Here is a 22,963-nt window from a genome sequence, read left to right as displayed (position 1 = left end):
GGTATGCTCGAACATTAACAAAGCAAACTGTATAACGTGCCGAGAAAGTCATTTCTTACTAAACGAATTCTTAATGGTCCTAACACCGAAAGCTCAAGAGACTACAGATTGCCTCCTGGAACTTAGCGTATTCCAAAAGTACAAAATACGACTAGATGCTAAACTTGGCCTCGCACAGATTATGCTATTTCAGTGAAAAAGCCAGAAAGTTACACAAACACAACCGAGCAGAATCAAAATGAAACTTACCTCGGAATCGGAGTCACCGAGTTTGGGAGCAGACTGTTTGCGTGCTAATATATGCAAATTTAGTGACGTGATAAACACTACTCCATAACAAGAAATATATTTTGTAACGTTTCGCTAATTACACTGGAGTATGTTCATTATGTATGGTTCGTGTTAACTGTAGAAGTATTTTAGGCGTGAATCCCCTAAGGGGCTAGTAGGCTATTTAAGAATTTGTAAGTTATGCAAGAGCCACTCGAAGGCATCTCTTTCAACTTTGCTTTTTAATTTTCTCTTTATTCACTGCTGTATTTTCTTTATGATGATGTAACGCTCACTGTACCCTGCATCAATAAACGAGATGCCCGCCCCTGATGCTGTATTTGTGTTTCTTAAGATTAGTTACAAAATATTTTATTATCGTTTCAGGGTGATTAGAGTATAATGGACCTTTCTGCCGATGTCACGTAATCCATCAAATATTTTCGCTCGCGCGCGATTGGTCTAAACGCGTCACGTGACCGACCATTCCCCAGGGGAATATCCGAGCCTATTCCCCAATTTTCAAAACTGCGCGTATTACGAAAAATATTCGATCCATTCGACTTTGAAAATATGCTCGGATATTTGTCCGCGGACATTATTTGTTCCGAGAGGCGAACAGTTTTCTGAGAGCTTAGCTCGATGAAAACTGTGTGCTTTGAGGAAAAGATAATGTCCAAGGACAAATATCCGAGCATATTTCCGCGCCAAATGGAGTTTATTGTTTATATATCAACAATATTTCGTATTTTTCATACAAACAAAAAATCACCTTCATAGATGCCGAATTTAGTAAATATGCGTAGTTTCATGCAGTTGGCCAGTTTGGTTGCCCCATGGCATACATTCTTTGTAAAAATTTGGGGTCCCATGTTCCCAAGCGATAGCAACGGATTCTTATGAAACTTGACATATTTACAAACTTTCGCATGATACATCGAACGGTGAGGCTTTTTTTTCTTGTTTGAATGAAAAATTCGGAAAAGAGTGACATTGGTAAAAAGGTCTGTTTGTATAAGTAAACAAGCAAATGATTTCAAGTGTAATTTGGAATAAATAAGAACAAGTAACACATCCACTGAAGCACCCTGTCGTAATAATGTGGTCTGCAACTATTGGTCGAAAATTAAGTGTTCTGATAAACAATAACAGAAGCCTCTGACAATAACAATAGAAGGTAATAAGTTGTTCTCACGGGAGTAGTGTGGAAACCCGCCTTACGTTTACCTCGTTGATACGGTCACCTCGTTTTTACGGCCGCTTTTTTTGTCCCGGCGAAACGTCCATTCATTTCTTATAAGAAAAGCCCGTTAATGCGGCCACCCCCTTAATACGGCCAACGGCCAAATTCAAAAATCCCACCCTGTAAAATCCTTTAAAATTTTATCCCGTTTATACAGTCCCTCGAACCAATTATGCTCATCTTTCCAATTTTAATATTGTATGAACTGATTGCAGTTCCAATTTTTTATGTGCATATCTGAATCGTTTTGCACGGAGAGTCGTTTTGACACAGAGGCAAAAGGCATTTCGGAAATGGCCTATTATGATATATCTGTTTAAGACCAAGAGATAATCAAGATAATCTCTTGATTACGCTTAATAGTTACAATCGATCTAGCCTGTAAACATCCGCCCCTTCCGTCCCCACGAAAATGCAAAACCGACGCTTTTAAGTTCCTCCGGTTTGAAAGGCGTTTTCGAAAAGCTCCGTTTTCGTGACGGATTAGTGTGGACGGTAGGCCTAACCTTAGAAGTAACGCTGAGTTTCATATTTCTCTCGTAGTGTCGACGGCGTCTCCAAAGGACACATGCCCCGTCATTATAGTTTTCCACATCATTCTTCACCGCACTTTTGTTGATTAAGCTATTTTAAAACTTCAAAAACACTCAGCTGATCATCAACTTGCATTTGATGAAGATATCCACCACAGAGTTTGGAAATCTGACGTTTTGATCGCCAGCCCTTCGCCGGCCCAAAATGAAAGCATGTGCATGGATTTTTGTTGAGAAAGTTGAAATACCCAAAACTTTCGAGAGCGTCTTTGCATGAAATGTCTGTCATGAATTGTAAGTAGACGAGCTTATTCCTTAATTTTTAGCAAGAGTTACCTAAAATAGAGGTAACTTAGTCACTCTGTCTCTCGTTAATTACACGTGTTTTGCCAACGGCTTCTCTGATGTGCGTTGAAACAATAAGGTGGGCCGGGTTAGTAAAGTCGGAATTTTAGGTTTTAACCAATAATATGACGGTCTTTTAAGCGTAAGGTGATAACACATGATTTGGAAATAAAGAGCCGTATAGCTTCCTAAACATTTTTGTTGTTGTTGTTGTTGGCGGGAGTGGGCCTTTACCATCTTTGGCATCATATCTACCACATATAACGAATTGACTATGGGAATCGATGTCCAAAAAGCTGGTGTAGTCGCCAACAAGCTCCTCGTCGATACATGTCCGCCAAACATTTGTCTCTCAGCTTTTGGCGGCCGCTTTGATGAGTTTTTCTTTGTGTTTGCCGAGATCTTTCAGAGTTGCCCCGCCTTCTGGGATGGGCTAGACAATTCATTAGTTAGTATTGTGCGCAAGAAAGTTGAGTTTTTGAATGACATAGCGGCATTTTTTTCAAAGTTAAAGGAAACGAACTCACCATCTGTAGGAGACGTTTGCATTTGAAAACGCTGAGCATTTCAAAAATACCCTCTTTAAGTCGTCACCGTCTTCATTGTCAGAAAAAAAATAGACATAAACTATACACACTTGAAGAAACAACCTTGTTACGCCACTTTTTCAAGTACATCGCCGATTACAACCCCAATAACTAAAATGCTGCTGGAATCAAGTCTGTTTCCACATCGAAGCCCACAGAAACCTCAATAAATTTGATACTTGGGCACTTGGAAACAGGTACCAGTTGCGGGAATTCCTTGCCTCAAGCAAATGGTGCTCCATATAACTTATTTCCCACGGGTTTTACCAGTGTTTGCAATGTTTCCTATCGTTACACCGCTGATTTTCCTAAGGGGAATCTTTGATAATTTTCCCGCAAACGGCGAACCGCTAGGGGTCACATGACCAGAGCCAGACGTCACGTTTGAGGTTTCGACTCGCGTTTTTGAACGTCAAGGGGTAGGTCAGTTTTCACGTAGGTCATTTACCTCAAGCTTTATTGCCTTAAATTTTATTTCATGCTACGTACAAAGGTTGAAATCGAATAAAGTAAGCCTTTTTCTAATTGTGGTTGTAATTTTTAGGCAAATAAGCAATTTCCCAGCCTTTTGCTGTTGTCTGTAGAAAGGCACTGTGGAAAAATGGAAATCCAATATAAAGACAAACAATAGACTGCAAGGCTGATACTACGTGAAAGACGTTCGAGACACCAACATGACAAGAACCGATAAAGCAGGATCGCAACAGTGGACAGCTGTTTCGTCCTTATTGGGAATTCACTATATCAAGTTCCGTTCTTTCAACTCACTTGCGCCCCGAAACACGCGTTGCCACATCACGTATTTCGGGGCGCAAGGAGACAAAGTGTCATGCGACGAGTCCCAATAAGGACGAAACAGCTGTCCACTGTTGCGATCCTGCTTCATCGGTTCTTGTCAAGTTGGTGTTGATTTCCGGTTCGTCGAGAGGAGATTTCCGGGAGCCATTAAACGCAGCGGAAGCGCGGAAGGAGCGCTCGTGCTAGTCTTTGTCCGCGTCAGACATTGGCCCAAGAGCGGACTGCCTGTTTCACCGCCCTGCGTATAAGCGCTAAATCTTGGCGCGAAAAAGAGCTGCGTATGTGGTGGCATCCCTTGACGACAAGGGAGGCAAAGAAGAGGGAGTCTGGGATCGAGGCTGCAAATATAGTTTGTCCTGATCTACGTGTCAATGGTAGTAGTGGAGATAATCCTTGAGGTTTCTAGGGAAGGGTAGGAAGGGAATCTTGTCTGCTGGAGGACGTGCCAGTTGCTGTCGGATGCGAAGGCGGCAGCTTTGAAGCAGTCTGGGCGGAGTTTCTGGTAAAATTAATCAGAAGTCTGTAAATATTGATCACAATAAAGGAACATGAAAAACGAAACATTTACAATCGTTCATTCAAGTAACGAATTGAATAAATTGAAGACAGCCAAATCCTTTGGCTCATTTTACTAAACAAAACAAATTATCTAAGAATTAATTACTGGAAATTCAATTTCATTATTCACTTCGAATAGACCATATTCGTATTCCCGGTACTGGACTGGAACTAGCTTGCAACTGAGGCTAATGCGGGGAGTCTTTTCAAAGGCAAAAGGCATTAATCTCTTTTTAATATCCCCCCGTGTGAGCCTCCATTTCAAGCTAGTTCCAGTCCAATGCTGAGGAAATGAATATGACCTATTGTGAAACTTGAAATTTCGGGGATTGGGGTGTGGCGGCTGGGAGGGGGTCCTACATAAAAGTAGATGAGACTGTGGACAACATTCCTTTAAGGTACCCGAATCTGTATTCTGGGTATCAGGTTTCAGTCTATTTTAACCCCTTAGATATAGATTTAATGGAAACCCTTTTCTTGTTTAGTGAATAATGACCAGCTGGCTGAGAGCCATATCTGAGACAAAAATAAGTTCGTCACAAGTTTAAGTTACTTACAATACGGGATACTTATATTAAACTCAAAACAGCGAAAAAAAAAAATAAGAATACAAAATTTATACTCGCGCACATAACAATATTAGGGAAGCCTAAAATCTTGGAGCGGAAGGAGCGGGATGGCTACAGTGATTTATGATACGGCAACTAGGAAAGTGTGTAAAGAGAGAAAGACTCAATTTCGTTTTTATATTGTTAGAAAAAAAGGCTTAAAATTTTCAATAGCTGGAATACATTCTTTGCTTCTGTAAATCTAGATGTAGAATCTTATCGATGAAAATGCATCAATGAAAGAATTAAACAAGCGATATTCTCGGTGGACAATCCCCGAGCTATTTGGCTTCTCTGTTTCCAGACCATTCAACAGTTTGTTCACCGTGCTCTTCAAATCTTCAAATCCCCGTAGTATCTACAGCAACATCTGACAAACACGAATTCGCTACGTCGAAACCTATTTAAAACACTCTTCAACTTTTCAGATTTTTTCCGTCTTAACTTCTAAATTTGTCAGCGCATTAAAGGTTTGGAATGCGACAATACCCCAAAGAACTCAATTATTACAATTAAAGATTATCCTATGTCATGGACATCATAGACAATCAATCGGAAGGCTTGCTGTATATCTCTACATCCTGTTTTATCGCACCAAAAAAACCATGTGTTGAAGTTACAGAAAATCAAGTCATTTCTGCGATATTTCATGGTATACTACAGTGTAAAACGAGATACCCGTTTACTTAAGCATGCACTACTCGCCAGGCCTCACGCGGCCCTTTGTTTCTCTAAAGCTAAAACCATTATTAATGGAGTGACTAATAAAGTTGCTATTTGATTACTACTACTATTTCAATATCAACAAGGTTCCTTTTCTGTTATTTGCTCACTATGCGGTCAAGTAAACTAAAAGTTTTCTCTCCCCTTTGAATCCCAGTCTGCCGTGCTGAACAGCCAAGTTATCCAACACCAACAAATCGCCTTTCTTCCATTTAAACCCTACTGCGCATGTCCACGAGGTAGCCAGTATGTGCTGTAGTACTGCAGGCTCGATATCGGTGCCATCCCCATAATAAGTGTGACAAGGCTGTTTGTGATCGGGAATCTCAGTCCCCCCCGGAAGTAGCCGGCCGTACAAACAATTATGAAGAGTTACCTGGTTGAACCAGATTTTCTCTCCTGTCTCCGGGTGTTGAATACAGGGGGGCCTGTTATGCCAAAAGTATAAATCCCCGCTGGGATCCCATGTGACTTCGCTGCCTTGCTCTTTCACTCTTTTTTCCACGACCTTTTCAGAGAGGAATAAAAAAGAATAATCATAAAGTTTTTATTATTGTGGTAAATACACTTGGCTTCGAGCTACAATATGCTAGCTAATTTTTAGACATGCCACTCCAGCAGACTGAACAAATATTAAACCTACTAGCGATGGTTAAAAATCCCAACTAGCAATAGCTCTTAAGCATGATTACGTCACATACCCAAACTTCACCACCAAGCCTCGCTTGCACGAAATTTTCTCAAACCTCTGGCACCTTCGTGTTGTTTCCATGAGGGAATTCTTTTTATCTTTGCTATTTTGGGAATTTGTGCACGATAAAATTTTCAAAGCGAGGCTTAGATTAGATTAGATTAGGCCATCTTCGCTTCCAAAGGGGAGCATCGGGCGTCAACCATGGATCTCCACCTAACTCTATTACTGGCAGTTCGCTTTGCCTTTATCCACGTGAACTTATTCTTGGCGAGCTCGGCTATCACACTTCGCCTCCAGGATTGCTTAGCGCGACCTCTTCTTCTAGACCCCTGAGGGTTCCACTCGAGGGCGCAACGGGTGATGTTATTCTCAGGCTTCCGTAGCGTATGCCCGATCCATTTCCATTTTCTTCTCATAATGCTTTCTTCTATACGTATTTGTTGTGTCCTTTCCCATAGTTCTTCATTTGAAATGACCTCTGGCCAGCGGATGTTCGGGATCTTCCTTAAACACTTGTTGATAAAGGTTTGCAATTTCTTAGTCAGTAGTTTTGTCGATCTCCATGTTTTCGAACCATACAGAAGGACAGACTGCACGTTTGTATTGAAAATCCTGAGCTTCGTTTGCAATCTGATACATTTTTTCCTTCCACACAGGCATAAGCATTGAGAATGTCGATTGCGTTTTCCTGATCCTGGCTGTTATGTCCTCATCAGTTCCGCCAGTTTCACTAATGATGCTTCCCAAATACGTGAACTCAGACACTCTTTCAACACGTTCCCCATGGAGTTCCAACGATTCTTGTTGCCTCACGCCAATTCGCATCTCCTTTGTTTTCTGGATGTTGATTTTGAGTCCAACCTGCCCACCAGTCTCTTGTAATCTTTCTCCCTTCTCTTTCATATCAACTAGTCGGTGTGTTAGTAAGCAAAGGTCGTCAGCATAGGCCAAGTCGTCTAGGCGTTGGGTCAGTGTCCATTGGAGTCCCAAACGTTTACGCTCATATGCATTCTTCGACACCCAATCAAGTACCATGAGGAATAACAACGGCGAAAGAAGACACCCCTGTCTCACACCGGTCTTGACCTCGATGGGGCTGGTCATAGTTCCTCCATGAAGCACTTGGTAAGTAAAGCCCTGACACTGAACCTTGAGCATATTGATGATTTTGTCGGGTATGCCATAATGACGAAGAATCCTCCACATAGCCTCCCTATCCAAAGAATCGAAGGCTTTCTCAAAATCCACGAATAGCAAGTACAGGGGGGAATGACCACTCGATTGATTGCTCTACAATAATCCTCAAAGTGGCAATTTGATCGGTACAGGAGCGATCCTTCCTAAATCCCGTCTGCTCATCTCTCAGGACTTCATCAACCGCCAACCTCATTCGGTTCAATATGACCCGGGTTAAGACTTTGCTGGGTATCGAGAGCAACATTATTCCCCTCCAGTTACCGCACCGACTAAGGTCCCCTTTCTTTGTCAGCTTTACTAGAAGACCTCTCTTCCAGTCATCTGGAATCGCTTCTTTCTCCCAGGCGAAGTTTAACATTCTATGCAGTGCCTCCACAGTACAAGGACCTCCCTCCTTCAATGCTTCAGGAGGGATGTTATCTACCCCTGGAGCTTTGGCATTCTTTAGTTGAGTGAGGGCTGATCTCATTTCTCCTTTGGAAACAGGTCCTGTGCCGATGTTCAGGGGAACATCTGCAGGCAGGGGATCTGGTAATTGGCTTGGGGCTGGTCTATTCAATACGGATTCAAAATGCCTCTTCCATCGCTGGAGCTGATCTTCCATTTTCGTCAAGAGAGTTCCATCTTCACTTCTAATTGGGCGATTCTGATTGCATCTTATCCCGCTAAGTTTTCGTGTTGTCATATATAGTGTTCTTAGATCATTGTTCTTAGCCGCGTCTTCTGCTTCTCGTGCAATGCTCTCAATTAAATCCCTTTTGTCTCTTCGGCAAGATTTCTTAACCTCTCTATTCTTTTCATTGTAGTATCTGATTGCTTCACGTTTCCCTTGTCTCGTTCGAGCGTCATTCAGTATCTGCTTGGCCTTTCGTCTTTCTTCAACCATCCTGTATGTCTCGTCAGACAGCCACTCCTTCCGAATCCTTTTCATACGTCCGAGAACACTCCCGCATGTATCAACAAGTATCTTCTTGGTTTTCTCCCATTGTGCATTGATGTCAGTATCTTGGGCCCATTCATCTCCATCCCCCACCTGGATTTCTTACTTTTTCTCCTTCTTCTTCTTGAAGGAAAAGGGATTCAAACCGGTTTTGCAACTCAATTTGAAAGGCCTGTTTTGTGTCAGGGTCTCTCAATTTCATGACGTCAAATTTCCATCTTGTATTGACGAACGGCTTTCTTGCAGCCAGCTTGATCTTCAGAGAGGCCACCACAAGGTGATGGTCAGAACCAATAGTAGCTCCCCTTTTTACGCGCACATCCTGCAGTGAAGTCCTCCATCGCTGACTTATAAGAATATGATCGATTTGGTTTTCAGTCATTCTATCTGGGCATATCCAGGTCGCTTTATGTACCCTCTTATGGGGAAAGAGAGTTCCACCAATACTTAGACCGTTCAATGCACAAAAATCCACCAACTCTTCGCCATTTTCATTCACATCTCCAAGTCCTTCCTTTCCCATAATCCTCTCAATGCTAGCATTATTCCGTCCAACCTTTGCATTAAAGTCGCCCATTACGATGAGGATATCTCTATTCGGAGCCTTATCGACCACAGCCTGCAGTTTGTTGTAAAATTCCTCTTTCTCATATGGCTCAGCGTTGTTCGTGCAAGCATAGCACTGTATGATTGTGATCTTTTGAATTTTAGCGTTAATTCTGGCTGTAAAAAAATAAAGCGAGGCTTGGTGGTTTGAATTTGCTTGTCTGGGCAGGTCTGATGTCTTCATGCATAACGGCTATTGTCGAAACCCTCGCGAGTTACCAATTCTAATCATGTCTAATTATCCAATAAAAAAGTTTTATTTTTTCCCAAGAGGACACGGTAACCAACCACGCAATCTCAATGGTTCTTAGCGCGGTCCGGAGTTTCCTATCTCTGACCACGCACGGTCACGGTAACGGGGGAAACAGCGCCGGTGATTTTGTCGTGTTGGTTAATTTTCGTGAGTGAACTAGCGGTAATCGTCAACCTTTGCTTTTTACATTTCCATCGACGATTAATCAACCAGGTTTATCTCTATTTCCTTTTAAATGGCAAGGAGAGTCACTGTAAGTAAATTCAATTGAGTATTTTGAAGTTGTCAGAGTTTGTTTGGTTGTTTGTAGCTCGGCGCTGTAATGGCGCGTAATCCTGTGTTTCTCTCGCCGCAAAAAAAAAAAGTCAATTGCAGTGGAGTTTACCTCTCTGATCGTTGCTGTCTTTAACAGAATTTCTGTGGAATACACTTAACGGATTTCCTCGCTTTCTGCTACTCAATTTACGATAGAAAGTCTGATTTTGACTGATTCGCAACGACTGATAGCATCGGGCTTGAAAATAGTGTCCTCGGCCTGCGGCCTCGGGCAGCATTTTCAAGACCTCGGTCACAGTTTTTCACTATACAGACCTCCCAGCCGGCGAATAACATATATAACTTGAACACTCCATGGTATTCCGAAAATTGTCACGTGCTAGCAGAAGTCGTATTGCTGCAAGCTTTGGCAAGTGATACAGACTCTGAGCTCATTCAACTTGAAGAGACTGGATTGAAAAGGGTGCTTGATTTGCCGGCCTATGGACCTTGAAATGAACACAGAGACGAATAAGAACGTCTGGAGGAAGGATGAAGGAACGATGAAGGAACGATGAAGGAACGATGAAGGAACGATGAAGGAACGATGAAGCTTAAAATCTGTCCAGAGCAAAAGCTATAAAAGATCGATACGACATGTAATTTGTGACAATCCTGAGTTAGTAGCGGAGCTGGAGCGTACGAATCGTACTGGCGGATCACCACTGGTACGGATTTTTGGTACGGTTTAACCATCAAACCGAGAACATTTGATTGTGACCTCACCGCACAAGGGAACGATCGTGGAAACGAGCAAGCGTCCGTCCGTACAGACTCTGGGGAAGGGGGAAGGGGAGGGGAGTCTCAAAGTATCCCGAACGGGGAAGCTCACGGATGCCATCTTTGCTGGGCGGGATTTAAGAGATGTAAACTCATTTCTATTGCTGTGTTAACAAACGATAGCGGAGTTAAGTTGATAAAACGTTTTCAAGATAGGGTTTAACTAAAGCAGAACGTGAAAGAGAACGTCTGAGAGCAAGAATTAACCAGCAAAGAAGAAGCCGAGATTGCAAAGAGAGCGGGCCAGGGCTAGAGAAAGAAAGCGAAATAGTACTGAATTATACCGTGAAGTAGAGCGAGTCGAGTCAGGGCTAGAGAAGGGATATGAAACATATCAAACTTTGCCTATTGTTATGGTTTAAATTTTTTAAGACAATAAGCTTTTTGTTATTTGCGCGAAGAAGGGAAATATATTGAAACTTCGACAGCCCGCGCGTCATGAAGCAAATTTTCTCTTCCGTAGCCCCGGTAAAATTGTCGTTGTTCTGAGCGAAATTTCCCTAACCCCACCCCGAGAAGGGTGATATTGCCAACATCTGGTCGTCAACAAAGATTTTGAATCTCGCGCTCGCAAATTTGCTACGCGTCGGTTCTTTCAAACTTTTGTTCTAGAAACAAAAGAGCCTCAAAGCTGCAAACAATAAAAATGCCCACAAAAGCAAGAAGCAAATTTTCCCTTCCGTACCCCCGGTAAAATTGTCGTTGTTCTGAGCGAAATTTCCCTTACCCTATCCCGAGAAGGGTGATATTGTCAACATCTGGTTGTCAATGAAGATTTTGAATCTCGCGCTCGCAAATTTGCTACGCGTCGGTTCTTTCAAACTTTTGTTCTAGAAACAAAAGAGCCTCAAAGCTGCAAACAATAAAAATGCCCACAAAAGCAAGAAGCAAATTTTCCCTTCCGTACCCCCGGTAAAATTGTCGTTGTTCTGAGCGAAATTTCCCTTACCCTATCCCGAGAAGGGTGATATTGTCAACATCTGGTTGTCAACGAAGATTTTGAATCTCGCGCTCGCAAATTTGCTACGCGTCGGTTCTTTCAAACTTTTGTTCTAGAAACAAAAGAGCCTCAAAGCTGCAAACAATAAAAATGCCCACAAAAGCAAGTTGATCCCAGAGCCATTGTATATATATCGAAACTTCGACAGCCCGCGCGTCATGAAGCAAATTTTCCCTTCCGTACCCCTGGTAAAATTGTCGTTGTTCTGAGCGAAATTTCCCTCACCCCACCCCGAGAAGGGTGATATTGTCAACATCTGGTGGCCAACGAAGATTCTGAATCTCGCGCTCGCAAATTTGCTACGTGTCGGTCCTTTCAAACTTTTGCTCTAGTAACAAGAGAGCCTCAAAGCTGCAAACAATAAAAATGCCCACAAAAGCAAGTTAATCCCAGAGCCATTGTCCACCAAAGATTAAACATAAAGTTTGATATGAGTGACACTGAACAATGCCCTGAGGCAGAGCGAGCGAGGAGTTGACAAAGGAGGCTAAATATCCAAAATGCACTTATTTTTCACACTTCACTCACAGTTTGCGAATCCTTGAATAAATTTCATAGCGGCTTGGCTAGTCAACACACCCAATGTAATCACAATATGTGTTCGGATGTGTAGTGGAGGCAAAATAGCATGAATGTATGAAGAATGCTACCTTTTCTAAGGTTCCACTACCTGCAGGAAGATAACCAGTGAAGGGTCCGGGTCCTGGGAGATAAGCGCGAAACTGAGATGTACCTGCTTACCTCTCTGTCGTCCGTGTCATAAACGTGTTGCCAGCTCATGTACTTTTTATTGGATTTGTCTGGCAGGTATCTGACGTAGCGCACTTGTCTCTCTTCAAACTTTCGCACAACTTCGGGGTCCAGTTTGGAGAGGAGTTCACTGTTTTTAACCAAACTTGTTTCTCCGCCACAGCCATCTGCGGGTTCCTTCAGGCAGAAAAAGAAAACCTGCAGGGGAAGAGAGAGTGGTCACAATTAGTTAAAAGCTGACTAAAAATTAAAATCATTTGCAATTGCTGACATTATACCCCCCACCCCTACCCCCACCACGTCTTATAAGTTCATGTTTAATTAACAAAAGAGTATAAAGCTTTCGCTTTATCTATTGGGTATAACACGACTAACGGAAGGATAATGTAGTTATGCTGCTTTCTTTGGGATTCTTACTCATTAAAAAGCCTTCTGTTTTGTTCCTAGGGATAATGAATCGGTCAGGACCTCTGGCATTTTACATTCGTCTTTTCTACACTTTATTGAACTGCTTACCTTGGAGGGGTAAACCTCGGTGAATGACATTTCGTTATGAGGATCTATAGCCACATCATCAGGATCATCGTTAGCGGTGTAAGTTCCTACACTTTTGTCAATTTTTTGTCGGAACGATGCACCACCTTCGTAAGTCATTCCTTTCCAAGGAATTGCCCTTGCAATAGTTGAAAAGTCCTGTGCAGTTTCAGCTGGAAGACCGCGGAACAAAATGGCGGGATGTTGTGCGTGGTTTTCCTCTACGTACCCCATACATTTTGATGTCAATTCGAAGAGGGAGGACCGGTGCGGATTAATAACTCGCACGCCATGTGGGAATGACTCTCTTGGTTCTGCCAGGAATTCTGGGAAACCTTCACCCGTTGAACCAGCAGTGAACGGCCTGTCCTTCAGCCTCGACTTGAATTTAGTGACCAGCTCCTCTCTGGATAGTGGCTGAAAAATGCTCCTTGCTGTTGGATTTTCCTGACTTTGCTGGGCTGAATAACTGCAAATAATATTTTTGACATAGGCCTTTCTGGTTCTGGGAATATTACACTTAGGAAGTCTCGAGAAAGACGCGCGAAGCTGCAGAAGTCGAGCTGCCATATCCTGTTAAGGGAGATAAATGATATAGGAATTGCGTTCAAAGAACAACCATTCATATTTTGAACAAGCTCAATTCCATGAAAATGAAATGTTATTGTTATAGATTTAAGATTGTTGCTGTTTGTTGTCAAAATGGAGAAAATCGGTAACTTAGGAAGGGATCCATGAAATGAAAGGAGGGGGTCCACCGACCATTTAAGAGAGAAACCTGTAGGTGAAGTTAACACAACCGGTGCCAAGCCTTATGCTTGCTTACATTTCTTCTTAGCGCGCACTCGTGATTTATGGTCGATACACACGAGGGGTTTTGCTCCAGGGGCACGCTCCGGGAGCAAAGTTCCTCAGTGTGTACCAACGATTTCATGGGCGCAATTCATTCTCGGGAGCAGAATTTCCACCCTGCAAAATGCTCCACAACATTAAACCGGTTAAATATTTGGGAACAAGATCCCGGGGCAAAACTTGAAAACACTCCCTCGTGTGTACCATAATATGGAGCAAGCTCCCACACTATGCTCCCCAGTGTGTACTAGTCGTGCAAATTGACCCTGGAGCATGCTCCTGGAGCAAAATCCCTCGCGCGTATCGGCCTTAAAGATAGCCTGTTAGCGGGCTCGCCTTTGGGTCACACACGTGAGAGCTGGTGAAGAAAATAAACAAGACGAGACCTAGGACTGTTATCGTTGTTTAATAATGTTGTATTCCTCAGACAATTCCAAATGACAGAATTAGGTTTGCTGTGCGATTCGGAGGACCTAGATTTTTTTAGAGCCATTTATCTGACCACATAAACAAACCTTTGATGAGCGTATTCCTGAAAAAATACAAAAGGATCTATGCTAAACTTCGTCTCGCGCCTATTACGCTGTTTCTGTTAAAGAACTACAATAGTTGTCCATTACTTTAAGTCTGTAAAGCTTGGTGATACTGGCAGAGAATATAACCTTGATAGAGCATCGTAAATTGCTTACAGTGTAAGATTTATGCAGCGGTGATGGGATCGATAGCTGCTGGCTGTTCAAGTGCCATAACCGAGTACTTGACTATTTGCTACAAACAAATTTATTGACCAAATTTAGAAACATCGGGAGCAACAATCGTTTCTGATACTTCAGGTGGGTATCTGGTCACTTCGTCACCAGAGAATTTCGCCACCGACGAACTCGCCACCAAGAGAAGTCTCCTCGCCACCAACATCAAGAGAAAATTAAACTAGGGTAAAGTAGTCGAGGTACATTAGGTGTTCGAGCGACTACAATGCCAATCGACTCGTAAGTTTGTTAGCTTGTGTGTTTGCAAATTTCGATGACAACATGTTGTCGTTGATGTGATACGAGATGTGCTCCGTTGTCTAGCAAGAAACCATAGCTTTCTAGAATTCAACTATATGTATATGTCTTTGAGAACTGACGGTGCTGTTATTGCTCAGTTGCTTCGCTGTTGCGTTTGCCTTTAAGCTTACGTAAGTTTCATAAAAGGCTTCGTCTAAACGATCAAACAACTTCAACCTTACAAGAGCTGTGTGAGCCATATAACTAGACAAAGTAGAACGAATTTCAGTTTAATGTTATTAGATTGTAATTTCGTGGCGTTGGTGGGGGTGCTTCCTGGTGGCGAGGTGACGGTAGCCTTCAGGAGCAACGCTGCCATACTTAGGTTCGTCTTGAGGTATGCTCGAACATTAACAAAGCAAACTGTATAACATGCCGAGAAAGTCATTTCTTACTAAACGAATTCTAAATGGTCCTAACACAGAAAGCTCAAGAGACTACAGATTGCCTCCTTGGTCTTAACGTATTCCAAAGAACAAAATACGACTAGATGCTAAACTTGGTCTCGCACAGATTATGCGATTTCAGTGAAAAGACCACAAAAGTTACACAAACACAACCCGAGCAGAATCAAAATGAAACTTACCTGGGTATCGGAGTCACCGAGTTTGTGAGCAGACTGTTTGCGTGCTAATATATGCAAATTTAGTGTCGTGATAAACACTACTCTATAACAACAATGGACCTCTCTGCCGATGTCACGTAATCCATCAAATATTTTCGCTCGCGCGCGATTGATCTAAACGCGTCACGTGACCGACCATTCCCCAGGGGAATATCCGAGACTATTCCCAAATTTTCAAAACTGCGCGTATTGCGAAAAATATACGACCCATTTGACTTTGAAAATATGCCACATTCTAAATCCCACTTTGTAAAACCCCTTACAATTTTACCCCGTTTAAACAGCCCCTCGAACCAGGTATGTTCATCTTTTCAATTTTAATGAATTTATTTGCATGCAAATAAAAGTTTTTATGTCACCTCCTCGTTTATACATTCAATTTGTATCGGGTATTGACATGACATGTGTAGGTCATCCAAGGGTAAAGGTGGGTAGATTGCTGCGTTCGTATTACAGTCATTTGCTACCTTAGACAGTACTTTGGAGTTGCGCAAGAATCACGAGACAGTCAGGCAATTTCATAACAATAGAAAGTAGGATTGTGTAATTGTCACACCCTATCCAGTAAAAGTACATAGCCTCGTTTTCCTGCATCACAAGAGGGTAAAAGAGCGATGCTAGCTGTGACTCGCCCTCGTGGTCTGTAGCGCTAAATCTTGAAGTCGTTCAAGCAATAAACCCGCCTCCGCCCCTTGCTCCCCGGCTCCGATAGCTTTTCTACTTATGTGCACATTTATTATGCTGCCTTTTTCGTGGCCCTCACCTTTACTAGAGCTTAAATTACCTTTAAATCGTTGGTATGACGACTTTATATACTTTATGAATGATTATTATGTTATGTAGTTAATTATTAGTTAGTAATTTATCAATTAATTTGCAAAGTTGTAATCGGACAGTGTAATCGGACAGTCGGCTCTAATAGGACACCTGTAATCGGACAGCTACATGAGCCAATCATTTTAAGTCCTCTCCACTAAACCCACCAATCACAGCATTGATTACAATCACTATAGTAACCAATTCAAGAGACTGACTTTGTAAAACTTTGGAGGTTTAGTCTCTGATGACTGTTTTGAAAGAAACTTAACCGCCTAAAGGAAACATGCCCCGTCATTAGTTTTTCACATCATTCTTCACCGCACTTCTGTTGATTAAGCTATTTTAAAACTTCACAAGTGGAACACTCAGCTGATCATCAACTTGTATATGACTGATGAAGATATCCGCCGCACAGTTTGGAAATGTGACGTTTTGATCGCCAGCTGTTCGCCAGCCCAAAATGAAGGTTTGTGGGTTTTTGTTGAGGAAGTTGAAATACCCAAAACATTCGAGAGCGTGTTTAATGTCTTTTATAGATCGTAAGTAAACGAATTTCATTCCTTAATTTTTGACAAGTGCTAGCTAAAAAAAGAGGTAACTTCGTTACTCCTGTCTCTCGTTACCCGTGTTTTGCCAACAGCTTCTTTGATGTGCGTTGAAACAACAGGGTGGGCCGGGTTACTCAAGTCGGAATTTTAGGTTTTATCCAATAATGACGGTCTTTTAAGCGTTAGGTGATAACTCATGATTTGGAAATAAAGAACCAAATAGCTTCCTAAACATTTTTGTTGTTGTTGTTGTTGTTGTTGTTGGCGGGAGTGGGACTTTGCCATTTTTGGCATCATATCTTCCACATACAACGAACTGACCATGGGAATCGATGTCCAAAAAGCTGGTGTAGTCGCCAACAATCTCCTCGTCGGTATGTGTCCGCCAAACAACTGTCTCTCAGCTTTTGTCGGCCGCTGTGATGAGTTTGTCTTTGTGTTTGCCGAGATCTTTCAGAGCTGCCGTGTCCTCTGGGATGGGCTAGACAATTCTTAGTATTGTGCGCAAGAAAGTTGAGTTTTTGAATGACACCGGCAGCGGCATGTTGTTTACAAAGTCAAAGGAAACGAACTCACCATCTGTAGGAGGCATTTGCATTTGAAAACGCTGAGCATTTCAAAATACTCTCTTTAAGTCGTCACCGTCTTCATTGTCATGAAAAAACAGACCTAAACTATACGCACTTGAGGAAACAACCTTGTTTCAACAGTGGACAGCTGTTTCGTCCTTATTGGGACTTCACTATATCAAGTTCCGTACTTTGAACTCACTTGTGAGTTCAAAGTACCAAGTACCAACATCACCACTTTTTTGTGATGTTGGTATCCTCATTAAAGATTACTACTACTTGCGCCCCGAAACACGCGTTGCCATATCACGTGTTTCGGGGCGAAAGAAGATAAAGTGTCACGCGACGAGTCCCAAGAAGGATGAAACAGCTGTCCACTGTTGCGATCCTGCTTTATCGGTTCTTGTCATGTTGGTGTCTCGAAACGTTTTTCACGCAGTATCAGCCTTGCAGTCTATTGTTTGTCTTTATATATATATTTTTGGCTGATCAGAACTCCTGTAGATCCTACGTTGGCAACGTTTATCATATGAAATCCATATGGCGGCGGCTTAAGTTGAATGTGTGTTTTATGATGCCTTATTTCTTTAGAAAACTACACATGCTAGAAAACATACTGTTTTTCCAATGCATTGACAGGATGATTTCTATTCGCTTTAATTTACTCCAATCTAAATCGACTTAAGTTCGAACGGCAAACGTCTAACCTCAAACTCCAGTTGGAGAGCTACGTATGTGGTGGCATCCCTTGACGACAAGGGAGGCAAAGAAGAGGGAGTCTGGGATCGAGGTTGCAAATATAGTTCGTCCTGATCCACGTGTCAATGATAGTAGTTGAGGTAATCCTTGAGGCTTCTAGGGAGGGGTAGGAAGGGAATCCTGTCTGCTGGAGGGCGTGCCAGTTGCTGTCGGATGCGAAGGCGGCAGCTTTGAAGTAGTCTGGGCGGAGTTTCTGGTAAAATTGATCAGAAGTATGTAAATATTGCTCACAATAAAACAACATGCAAAATGAACCATTTACAATCGTTCATTCAAATAGCGAATAAATTGAAGGCTGCCAACTCCTTGGGTTCATTTTACTAAACAAAACAAATTATCTAAAAATTAATTACTGGAAATTCAATTTCATTATTTACATAAAAGTAGATAAGACTGTGGACAATATCCCTTAAAAGAACCGCAATTCATATTCTGGGTATCTGGCTTGACTTTATTTTAACCCCCGAGACATAGATTTAACGGAAACCCTTCTCTTGCTTAGTGAAAAATAACCAGCTGGCTGAGAGCCATATCCGAGACAAAAATAAGTTCTGCAGAAGTTGTTTCTGTTTATTTGCAGTTTTCCTTTAAAATGTACCTTAACATACAAACTGAAAAAAAACAAAAAAACAGTCAGTGCTGTTAAGAGGGCCCCTCTCAGAATTTTTTGTAGATACTAAACAGACTTATGGCTACTAGGTTGAAAGCTTTTTTCACTAGTTTTATTTACATACCAGCTTTAGTCTGAAGTATCTTTCTGCACGCAGTATCAGTAGCCAAGTCTGCAGGTCTTTTACTCTGCAAGTTTCTCTGGTAAACATTTGCTCCGTAATCTATAAGCAGTGAGGTGCAATCTTCATATCCGCACAGAGCTGCAGTATGTAAAGGAGCTTGGTGTCTTTTAATGGCATTAGGATTGGCCCCAGCATGAAGTAAAATTCTCACACATTCCATGTAACCTCGAAGGCAGGCAACATGCAAAGCTGTTCCAAATTGATTCTCCGATTTCTCTAGGTCAGCACCCATCTCCATTAGTATTTCTAGGCAGTGAACGTGTCCATTTAATGCTGCCTCATGTAGTGGTGGGAAGGTCACTGTCAATGAAGGATTCACTTCAGCCCCAGCTTCTATTAAAAGATGAGCACACTTTAATGATCCTTTGGCACATGCAAAACACAGTGGGGTACTTCCATCTATGTTACGTGCATTTACCTGTAAAAATAAATGAAGAACAACCAAAGTAAGGTTTAACTTTTGTTCACTGTAGTGCAACAGTCTAACAGTTGGCAGGGCCATTTTACTCTGACATGTTGTGTTCTTTATCTTCTTCTGGAGCATAGCCTTTTAAAAGGTAGCCTGCATTGCAGCTGGATGTGTCGCAAAATCCCTGGTATAGTCCTGACTATACCGGCAGGAACATTCACTTGGCTGATGCCCTACTCGTCCTGAACCTGACCAGTTAGCCTACTCACATGCTACACAAAGATAAATGAGTAAAATTTGTGATTGGGAGGTTTGGTGGTCTAATGGTTAGTGTGCTGGATTTAAGATTGAGCAGGCCAGGTTCAGGCCCTGGCAGGGGTCACATTGTGTTGTGTTCTTAGGAAAGACACTTAACTAAAACAGTGCCCCTCTCTGTGCAGGTGTATTTATGGGCATTAATGAATAACTTCAATGCTGGGAGTAACCCAGTAATGGACTAGCATCCCATCCTGGGGAAGTAGAAATTCTCCTTGTGACTTCATGCTTTTGAAACTGGAAATAAGTAATAGCCTATGGGCCAAAATGCTGTGCCAAAACGCCAAGGCTCAAACAAAGACATAAGACCCTTTTGATAGTTTGCAAAAACTATGGCAAATTAATGTTGCAAGGGAGGGGGAGAAAGGGGGGAAGGTGGGAAAGGCAGAGAGGCAGTGAGCTCATCAATGATTCAATCACTCCAAGTTATCGGAACCATATTGTCATTCGATCAGACACTCTCATGTCCAAACATCAAGATCCTCTACACATCATATTACAAAATGGGTTTGTCAGAAATGCTGCTAAGTGAAATACTTGTATGATATTTTTTGGTTACCTAACTTTTGCATTTGTTCCTTGATATAAAGAAAAACACTGATGTTCTTATCTGTATGAAGGGTGGGAAGGGTGGGGATATTTCTGTCATGTTTATCTATAGTTTATCTATATTCTATAGTTCAGTCTTACTAAGCTGTTTTAAATATTTCCTTGTGTTTGGTTTGCATATTTGGGGTAAAAAGGCATTTTGGGGTGAAAAAGCACTTTCAAGCAATATTGAAGATCTAAGACTTTCATTATTTTAGGTTGGCATCACAGCCCTAACAGATTAACCTCCTGATATGGCCATCTCACACTATACACTGCTGCTAACTAAATTATTGACATGTCCGTGATAGCTGCATGCGTTGGCCATAATTCCAGGCTCTACAGCAATAATACATACATTAGCTCCTTCGGCAATCAGGACATCTACCACCTCAGGATAACCACCAAGACACGCTTCATGCAAAGGTGTCATAAGATCAACAGTTCCACCATTGATATGAGCTCCAAAAGAAACCAGCAATTTTATAAGCTCAACATCTCCACGTCTTGCTGCAACATGGAGAGCTGTTTGCTGATTGTGTGGGTTAACAAAGTTCACAGAGACTTCTTTACATGCCAGCAAATTCTTTATGTATTCTAGTGAATGACTGTTATCTCTGATCGCTTGCAAAAGAAACTCATTCGAGTCCATCATTTAATTGAGCTGGAGAAAAACAAGATATAGATGTCAGACTTTATAAAATGATTGAAATACTGCATGCATTCTTATTGGTCGATAAATGTGTTTAGATTAGAGTACAAGTATGTAAAAATGGTTGTCATGTTTTAGATTTGCACGTTTTTTACAAATACTTTATAAAAGCAATAGAGTACTTTTTCTGTGTTAACATAGCCTCATCTAGAAACTTGCGCTGTTGGGAAAATTGCTGAAAGTTATGCAAACCTGAGATGGATTCTAGGGTTTGCTCAACAGTCTTGAATTTTTCCAACCCCCTTGTGTTTAGATGAGGCTATGTAAACACGGAAAAAGTACTCTACTGCTTAAATACTGGACAGAACAACATAAAATTGTATCTGTTTTTTTTTAAATATGCATTATGCATTAAAAAAAAAACAAAAACAAAAAGAAACAAACAAAAAAACAACAGATACAATAATATTGTCAATCTTATGTCTTGCTGTAGTCAATTAAGGAAAATATCGTGTTCCAATGTGATACTAATGGTATCATATCGGTCCTCCTAGGAGCGGAGGACATTTCACAAGAAAAAATACCGCCTTTGATTATTAAGTCTATGATCAGGCGAGACTAGCATCATTGTCATGTAAAGTTGCGGCTTGCGGCATCTTGTTGGCGGAAACGCTTCAAAGTTCTTTCTTACATCATGTGTCTTTTTGAGTGTCCGTGCAAAGCAGCAATCACCTCAAGACTTGAGCTAACGGAAAATCTTCGATTATTTCCTCAATCATTTCCGAGTGTATTCTTGAAAGCGACAATGGGCCATTTCCCGGCCCTGATTATCAACAAGGCCTGGTCACAAAGTAACATAACAATAAACACCCTGTAGAGTGGGGACAGTATTGATACTCAGTCAAAAAACCAGGGCAAATAACTAGGTTACTTTATAAGCATTTCCTAAGTATTTTTTTTTTTTAAAATAAATAGGTCTAGGTCTATTGTTTTACAGTTGTAGGATAGAAGGTTTCAGGGTAGTTTTGGCAAAATCAGAAGCTGTCGACTCATCTCAACCTACCCCGTGGGGGCGCAATTTTCATTCCCGCGCTTGAGTAGAGTAGCACTTGATCAGTCTCACGCGGTCGTGTCGCAACGCCATAAGATGCGGAGAGAAGGACAAGAGGAATGCAGTGATTTCTAGCGAAAAGTCGTTTATCAAGACCGTATAAAAGTCATGAGGAGCAAAGTTAAGGACAAGTCAACTGTTGTGCAATTATTTGAGGAAAATGTTTGCTCCGAAGGGGTTGAAATCAGACAAGGGTCAAAACATTGATCGAGTAGGTTTAGCTCCAGACGGTTCAAGCTCAGAGTTTTCCGAAGATGACACTCCGCTCGCCGTACGTTTGAATTCGCAAGGAGGTGATGCAGAAAAGCAGCGTCCACGGGCTGCATTATCCAAGAAAGTGGGGTTTGTCATCCCACGGAAAAAGAAACAGGCAAATGGTACGAACTTTCATGTGACTTTTTGATTACGTTGGCTGTACATTTCGCAAACATGTGTTTACAAGTCGTGTTCGTTGAGTTCAAATAATCATAATTAAGACTTAAACTAAGCTTAAACTACTCTGTTTTATCTCGGTTAATCACTGCTCATTTTTCAATTGCCCTGCCTTTTAGAACTTCTTCAAGTTTCCAATTTCAATGCGAGAGAGGGGAAGGAACTACTTCGACATGTCATACAGTCGTATCGAGACACTGCGGTTGGAGCAACGTTCAAATTCGAAAAGCTAGAGCTTGTTCACAACGATCAGCTTTCTCGCGAGGTAAAGAATTCAATGTTTTACCCTAACTGCTACCGAAATAAACCATGAAGTCATTTTTACATCACTTTGCAATACTTTAGCTCGTCTTTTGCCTTGTTTAGTTCCAGGACAAAAAACAACACATGCGAACTGACGAAGGGCGAAATGCCAGAGAACTTGAAGATAAATTTGCGTTCCTTTACACCGTTGACCGGGACGAGGTTTGTATCTAGTTTTATTTTTAGAATTCTACATAACTTTACGACGATTACTCGTTTCATTTTCGTGTTTCAACTTACGTGCAGTTCTTTGATCTGATTTCCCCCATGCAGTGAAATATATGGTTTGTTTGATCAATGTAGTAATTCTTAAGTACGATGTTTTTCCAGGAAATTCTCTCGGTTTATTAATTCGAAGGGTAAAAGTTAAAGTAAGCTTCCCTCTAGCTATAAGCCGTCCCTAC

The 22,963-nt window shown here is 41.7% G+C and overlaps 4 protein-coding genes across 5 annotated transcripts in view; 1 reads left to right on the top strand and 3 right to left on the bottom strand.

Moving 5' to 3' along the window:
• Window positions 1-4,373: 4,373 nt before the first annotated feature.
• Window positions 4,374-15,338, bottom strand: LOC149103542 (uncharacterized). Its single transcript, XM_089272838.1, has 4 exons — window positions 15,222-15,338; window positions 12,717-13,307; window positions 12,192-12,398; window positions 4,374-6,173 (listed from the first exon to the last, which is right to left on the bottom strand). Exons 2-4 carry the CDS (start codon window positions 13,302-13,304, stop codon window positions 5,775-5,777), a joined length of 1,194 nt encoding a protein of 397 aa, XP_089128964.1. The 5' UTR covers window positions 13,305-13,307; window positions 15,222-15,338; the 3' UTR covers window positions 4,374-5,774.
• On the bottom strand, window positions 6,764-9,286 carry LOC149103543 (protein CFDP2-like). The gene has a single exon (XM_089272839.1). The coding sequence runs from the start codon at window positions 9,284-9,286 to the stop codon at window positions 8,573-8,575; it is 714 nt and encodes a 237-aa protein (XP_089128965.1). The 3' UTR covers window positions 6,764-8,572.
• Window positions 15,339-15,776: 438 nt separating the features above from the next.
• On the bottom strand, window positions 15,777-21,558 carry LOC110042183 (uncharacterized). 2 transcript variants are annotated; one of them, XM_020747534.2, is made up of 4 exons: window positions 21,405-21,558; window positions 20,420-20,725; window positions 18,690-19,167; window positions 15,777-18,148 (listed from the first exon to the last, which is right to left on the bottom strand). In XM_020747534.2, the coding sequence occupies exons 2-4, from the start codon at window positions 20,714-20,716 to the stop codon at window positions 18,018-18,020; spliced, it is 906 nt and encodes a 301-aa protein (XP_020603193.1). In that variant the 5' UTR covers window positions 20,717-20,725; window positions 21,405-21,558; the 3' UTR covers window positions 15,777-18,017. The 2 variants fall into 2 exon arrangements, with proteins under 2 accessions (XP_020603193.1, XP_020603201.1); XM_020747542.2 differs by having other exon boundaries at window positions 21,446-21,558.
• Window positions 21,559-21,810: 252 nt separating this feature from the next.
• The window catches only part of LOC110042170 (uncharacterized), a 43,445-nt gene continuing 42,292 nt past the window's right edge, over window positions 21,811-22,963 (top strand). Inside the window, exons 1-3 of the mRNA XM_089274192.1 lie at window positions 21,811-22,201; window positions 22,376-22,521; window positions 22,623-22,721. Of these exons, the coding sequence (XP_089130318.1) occupies window positions 21,985-22,201; window positions 22,376-22,521; window positions 22,623-22,721 (462 nt within the window). The 5' untranslated portion in view covers window positions 21,811-21,984. The remainder of the gene's footprint in view (window positions 22,202-22,375; window positions 22,522-22,622; window positions 22,722-22,963) is intronic.

The sequence above is a fragment of the Orbicella faveolata genome, unplaced genomic scaffold, assembly GCF_042242905.1.
Source record: "Orbicella faveolata isolate gen_17 unplaced genomic scaffold, um_ofav_v1 contig_35, whole genome shotgun sequence".
NCBI classification, from domain to species: Eukaryota; Metazoa; Cnidaria; class Anthozoa; order Scleractinia; family Merulinidae; genus Orbicella; species Orbicella faveolata.
The sequence above is the reverse complement of the archived record's forward strand: the minus strand, read 5'-3'. Positions and strand labels throughout refer to the sequence as shown.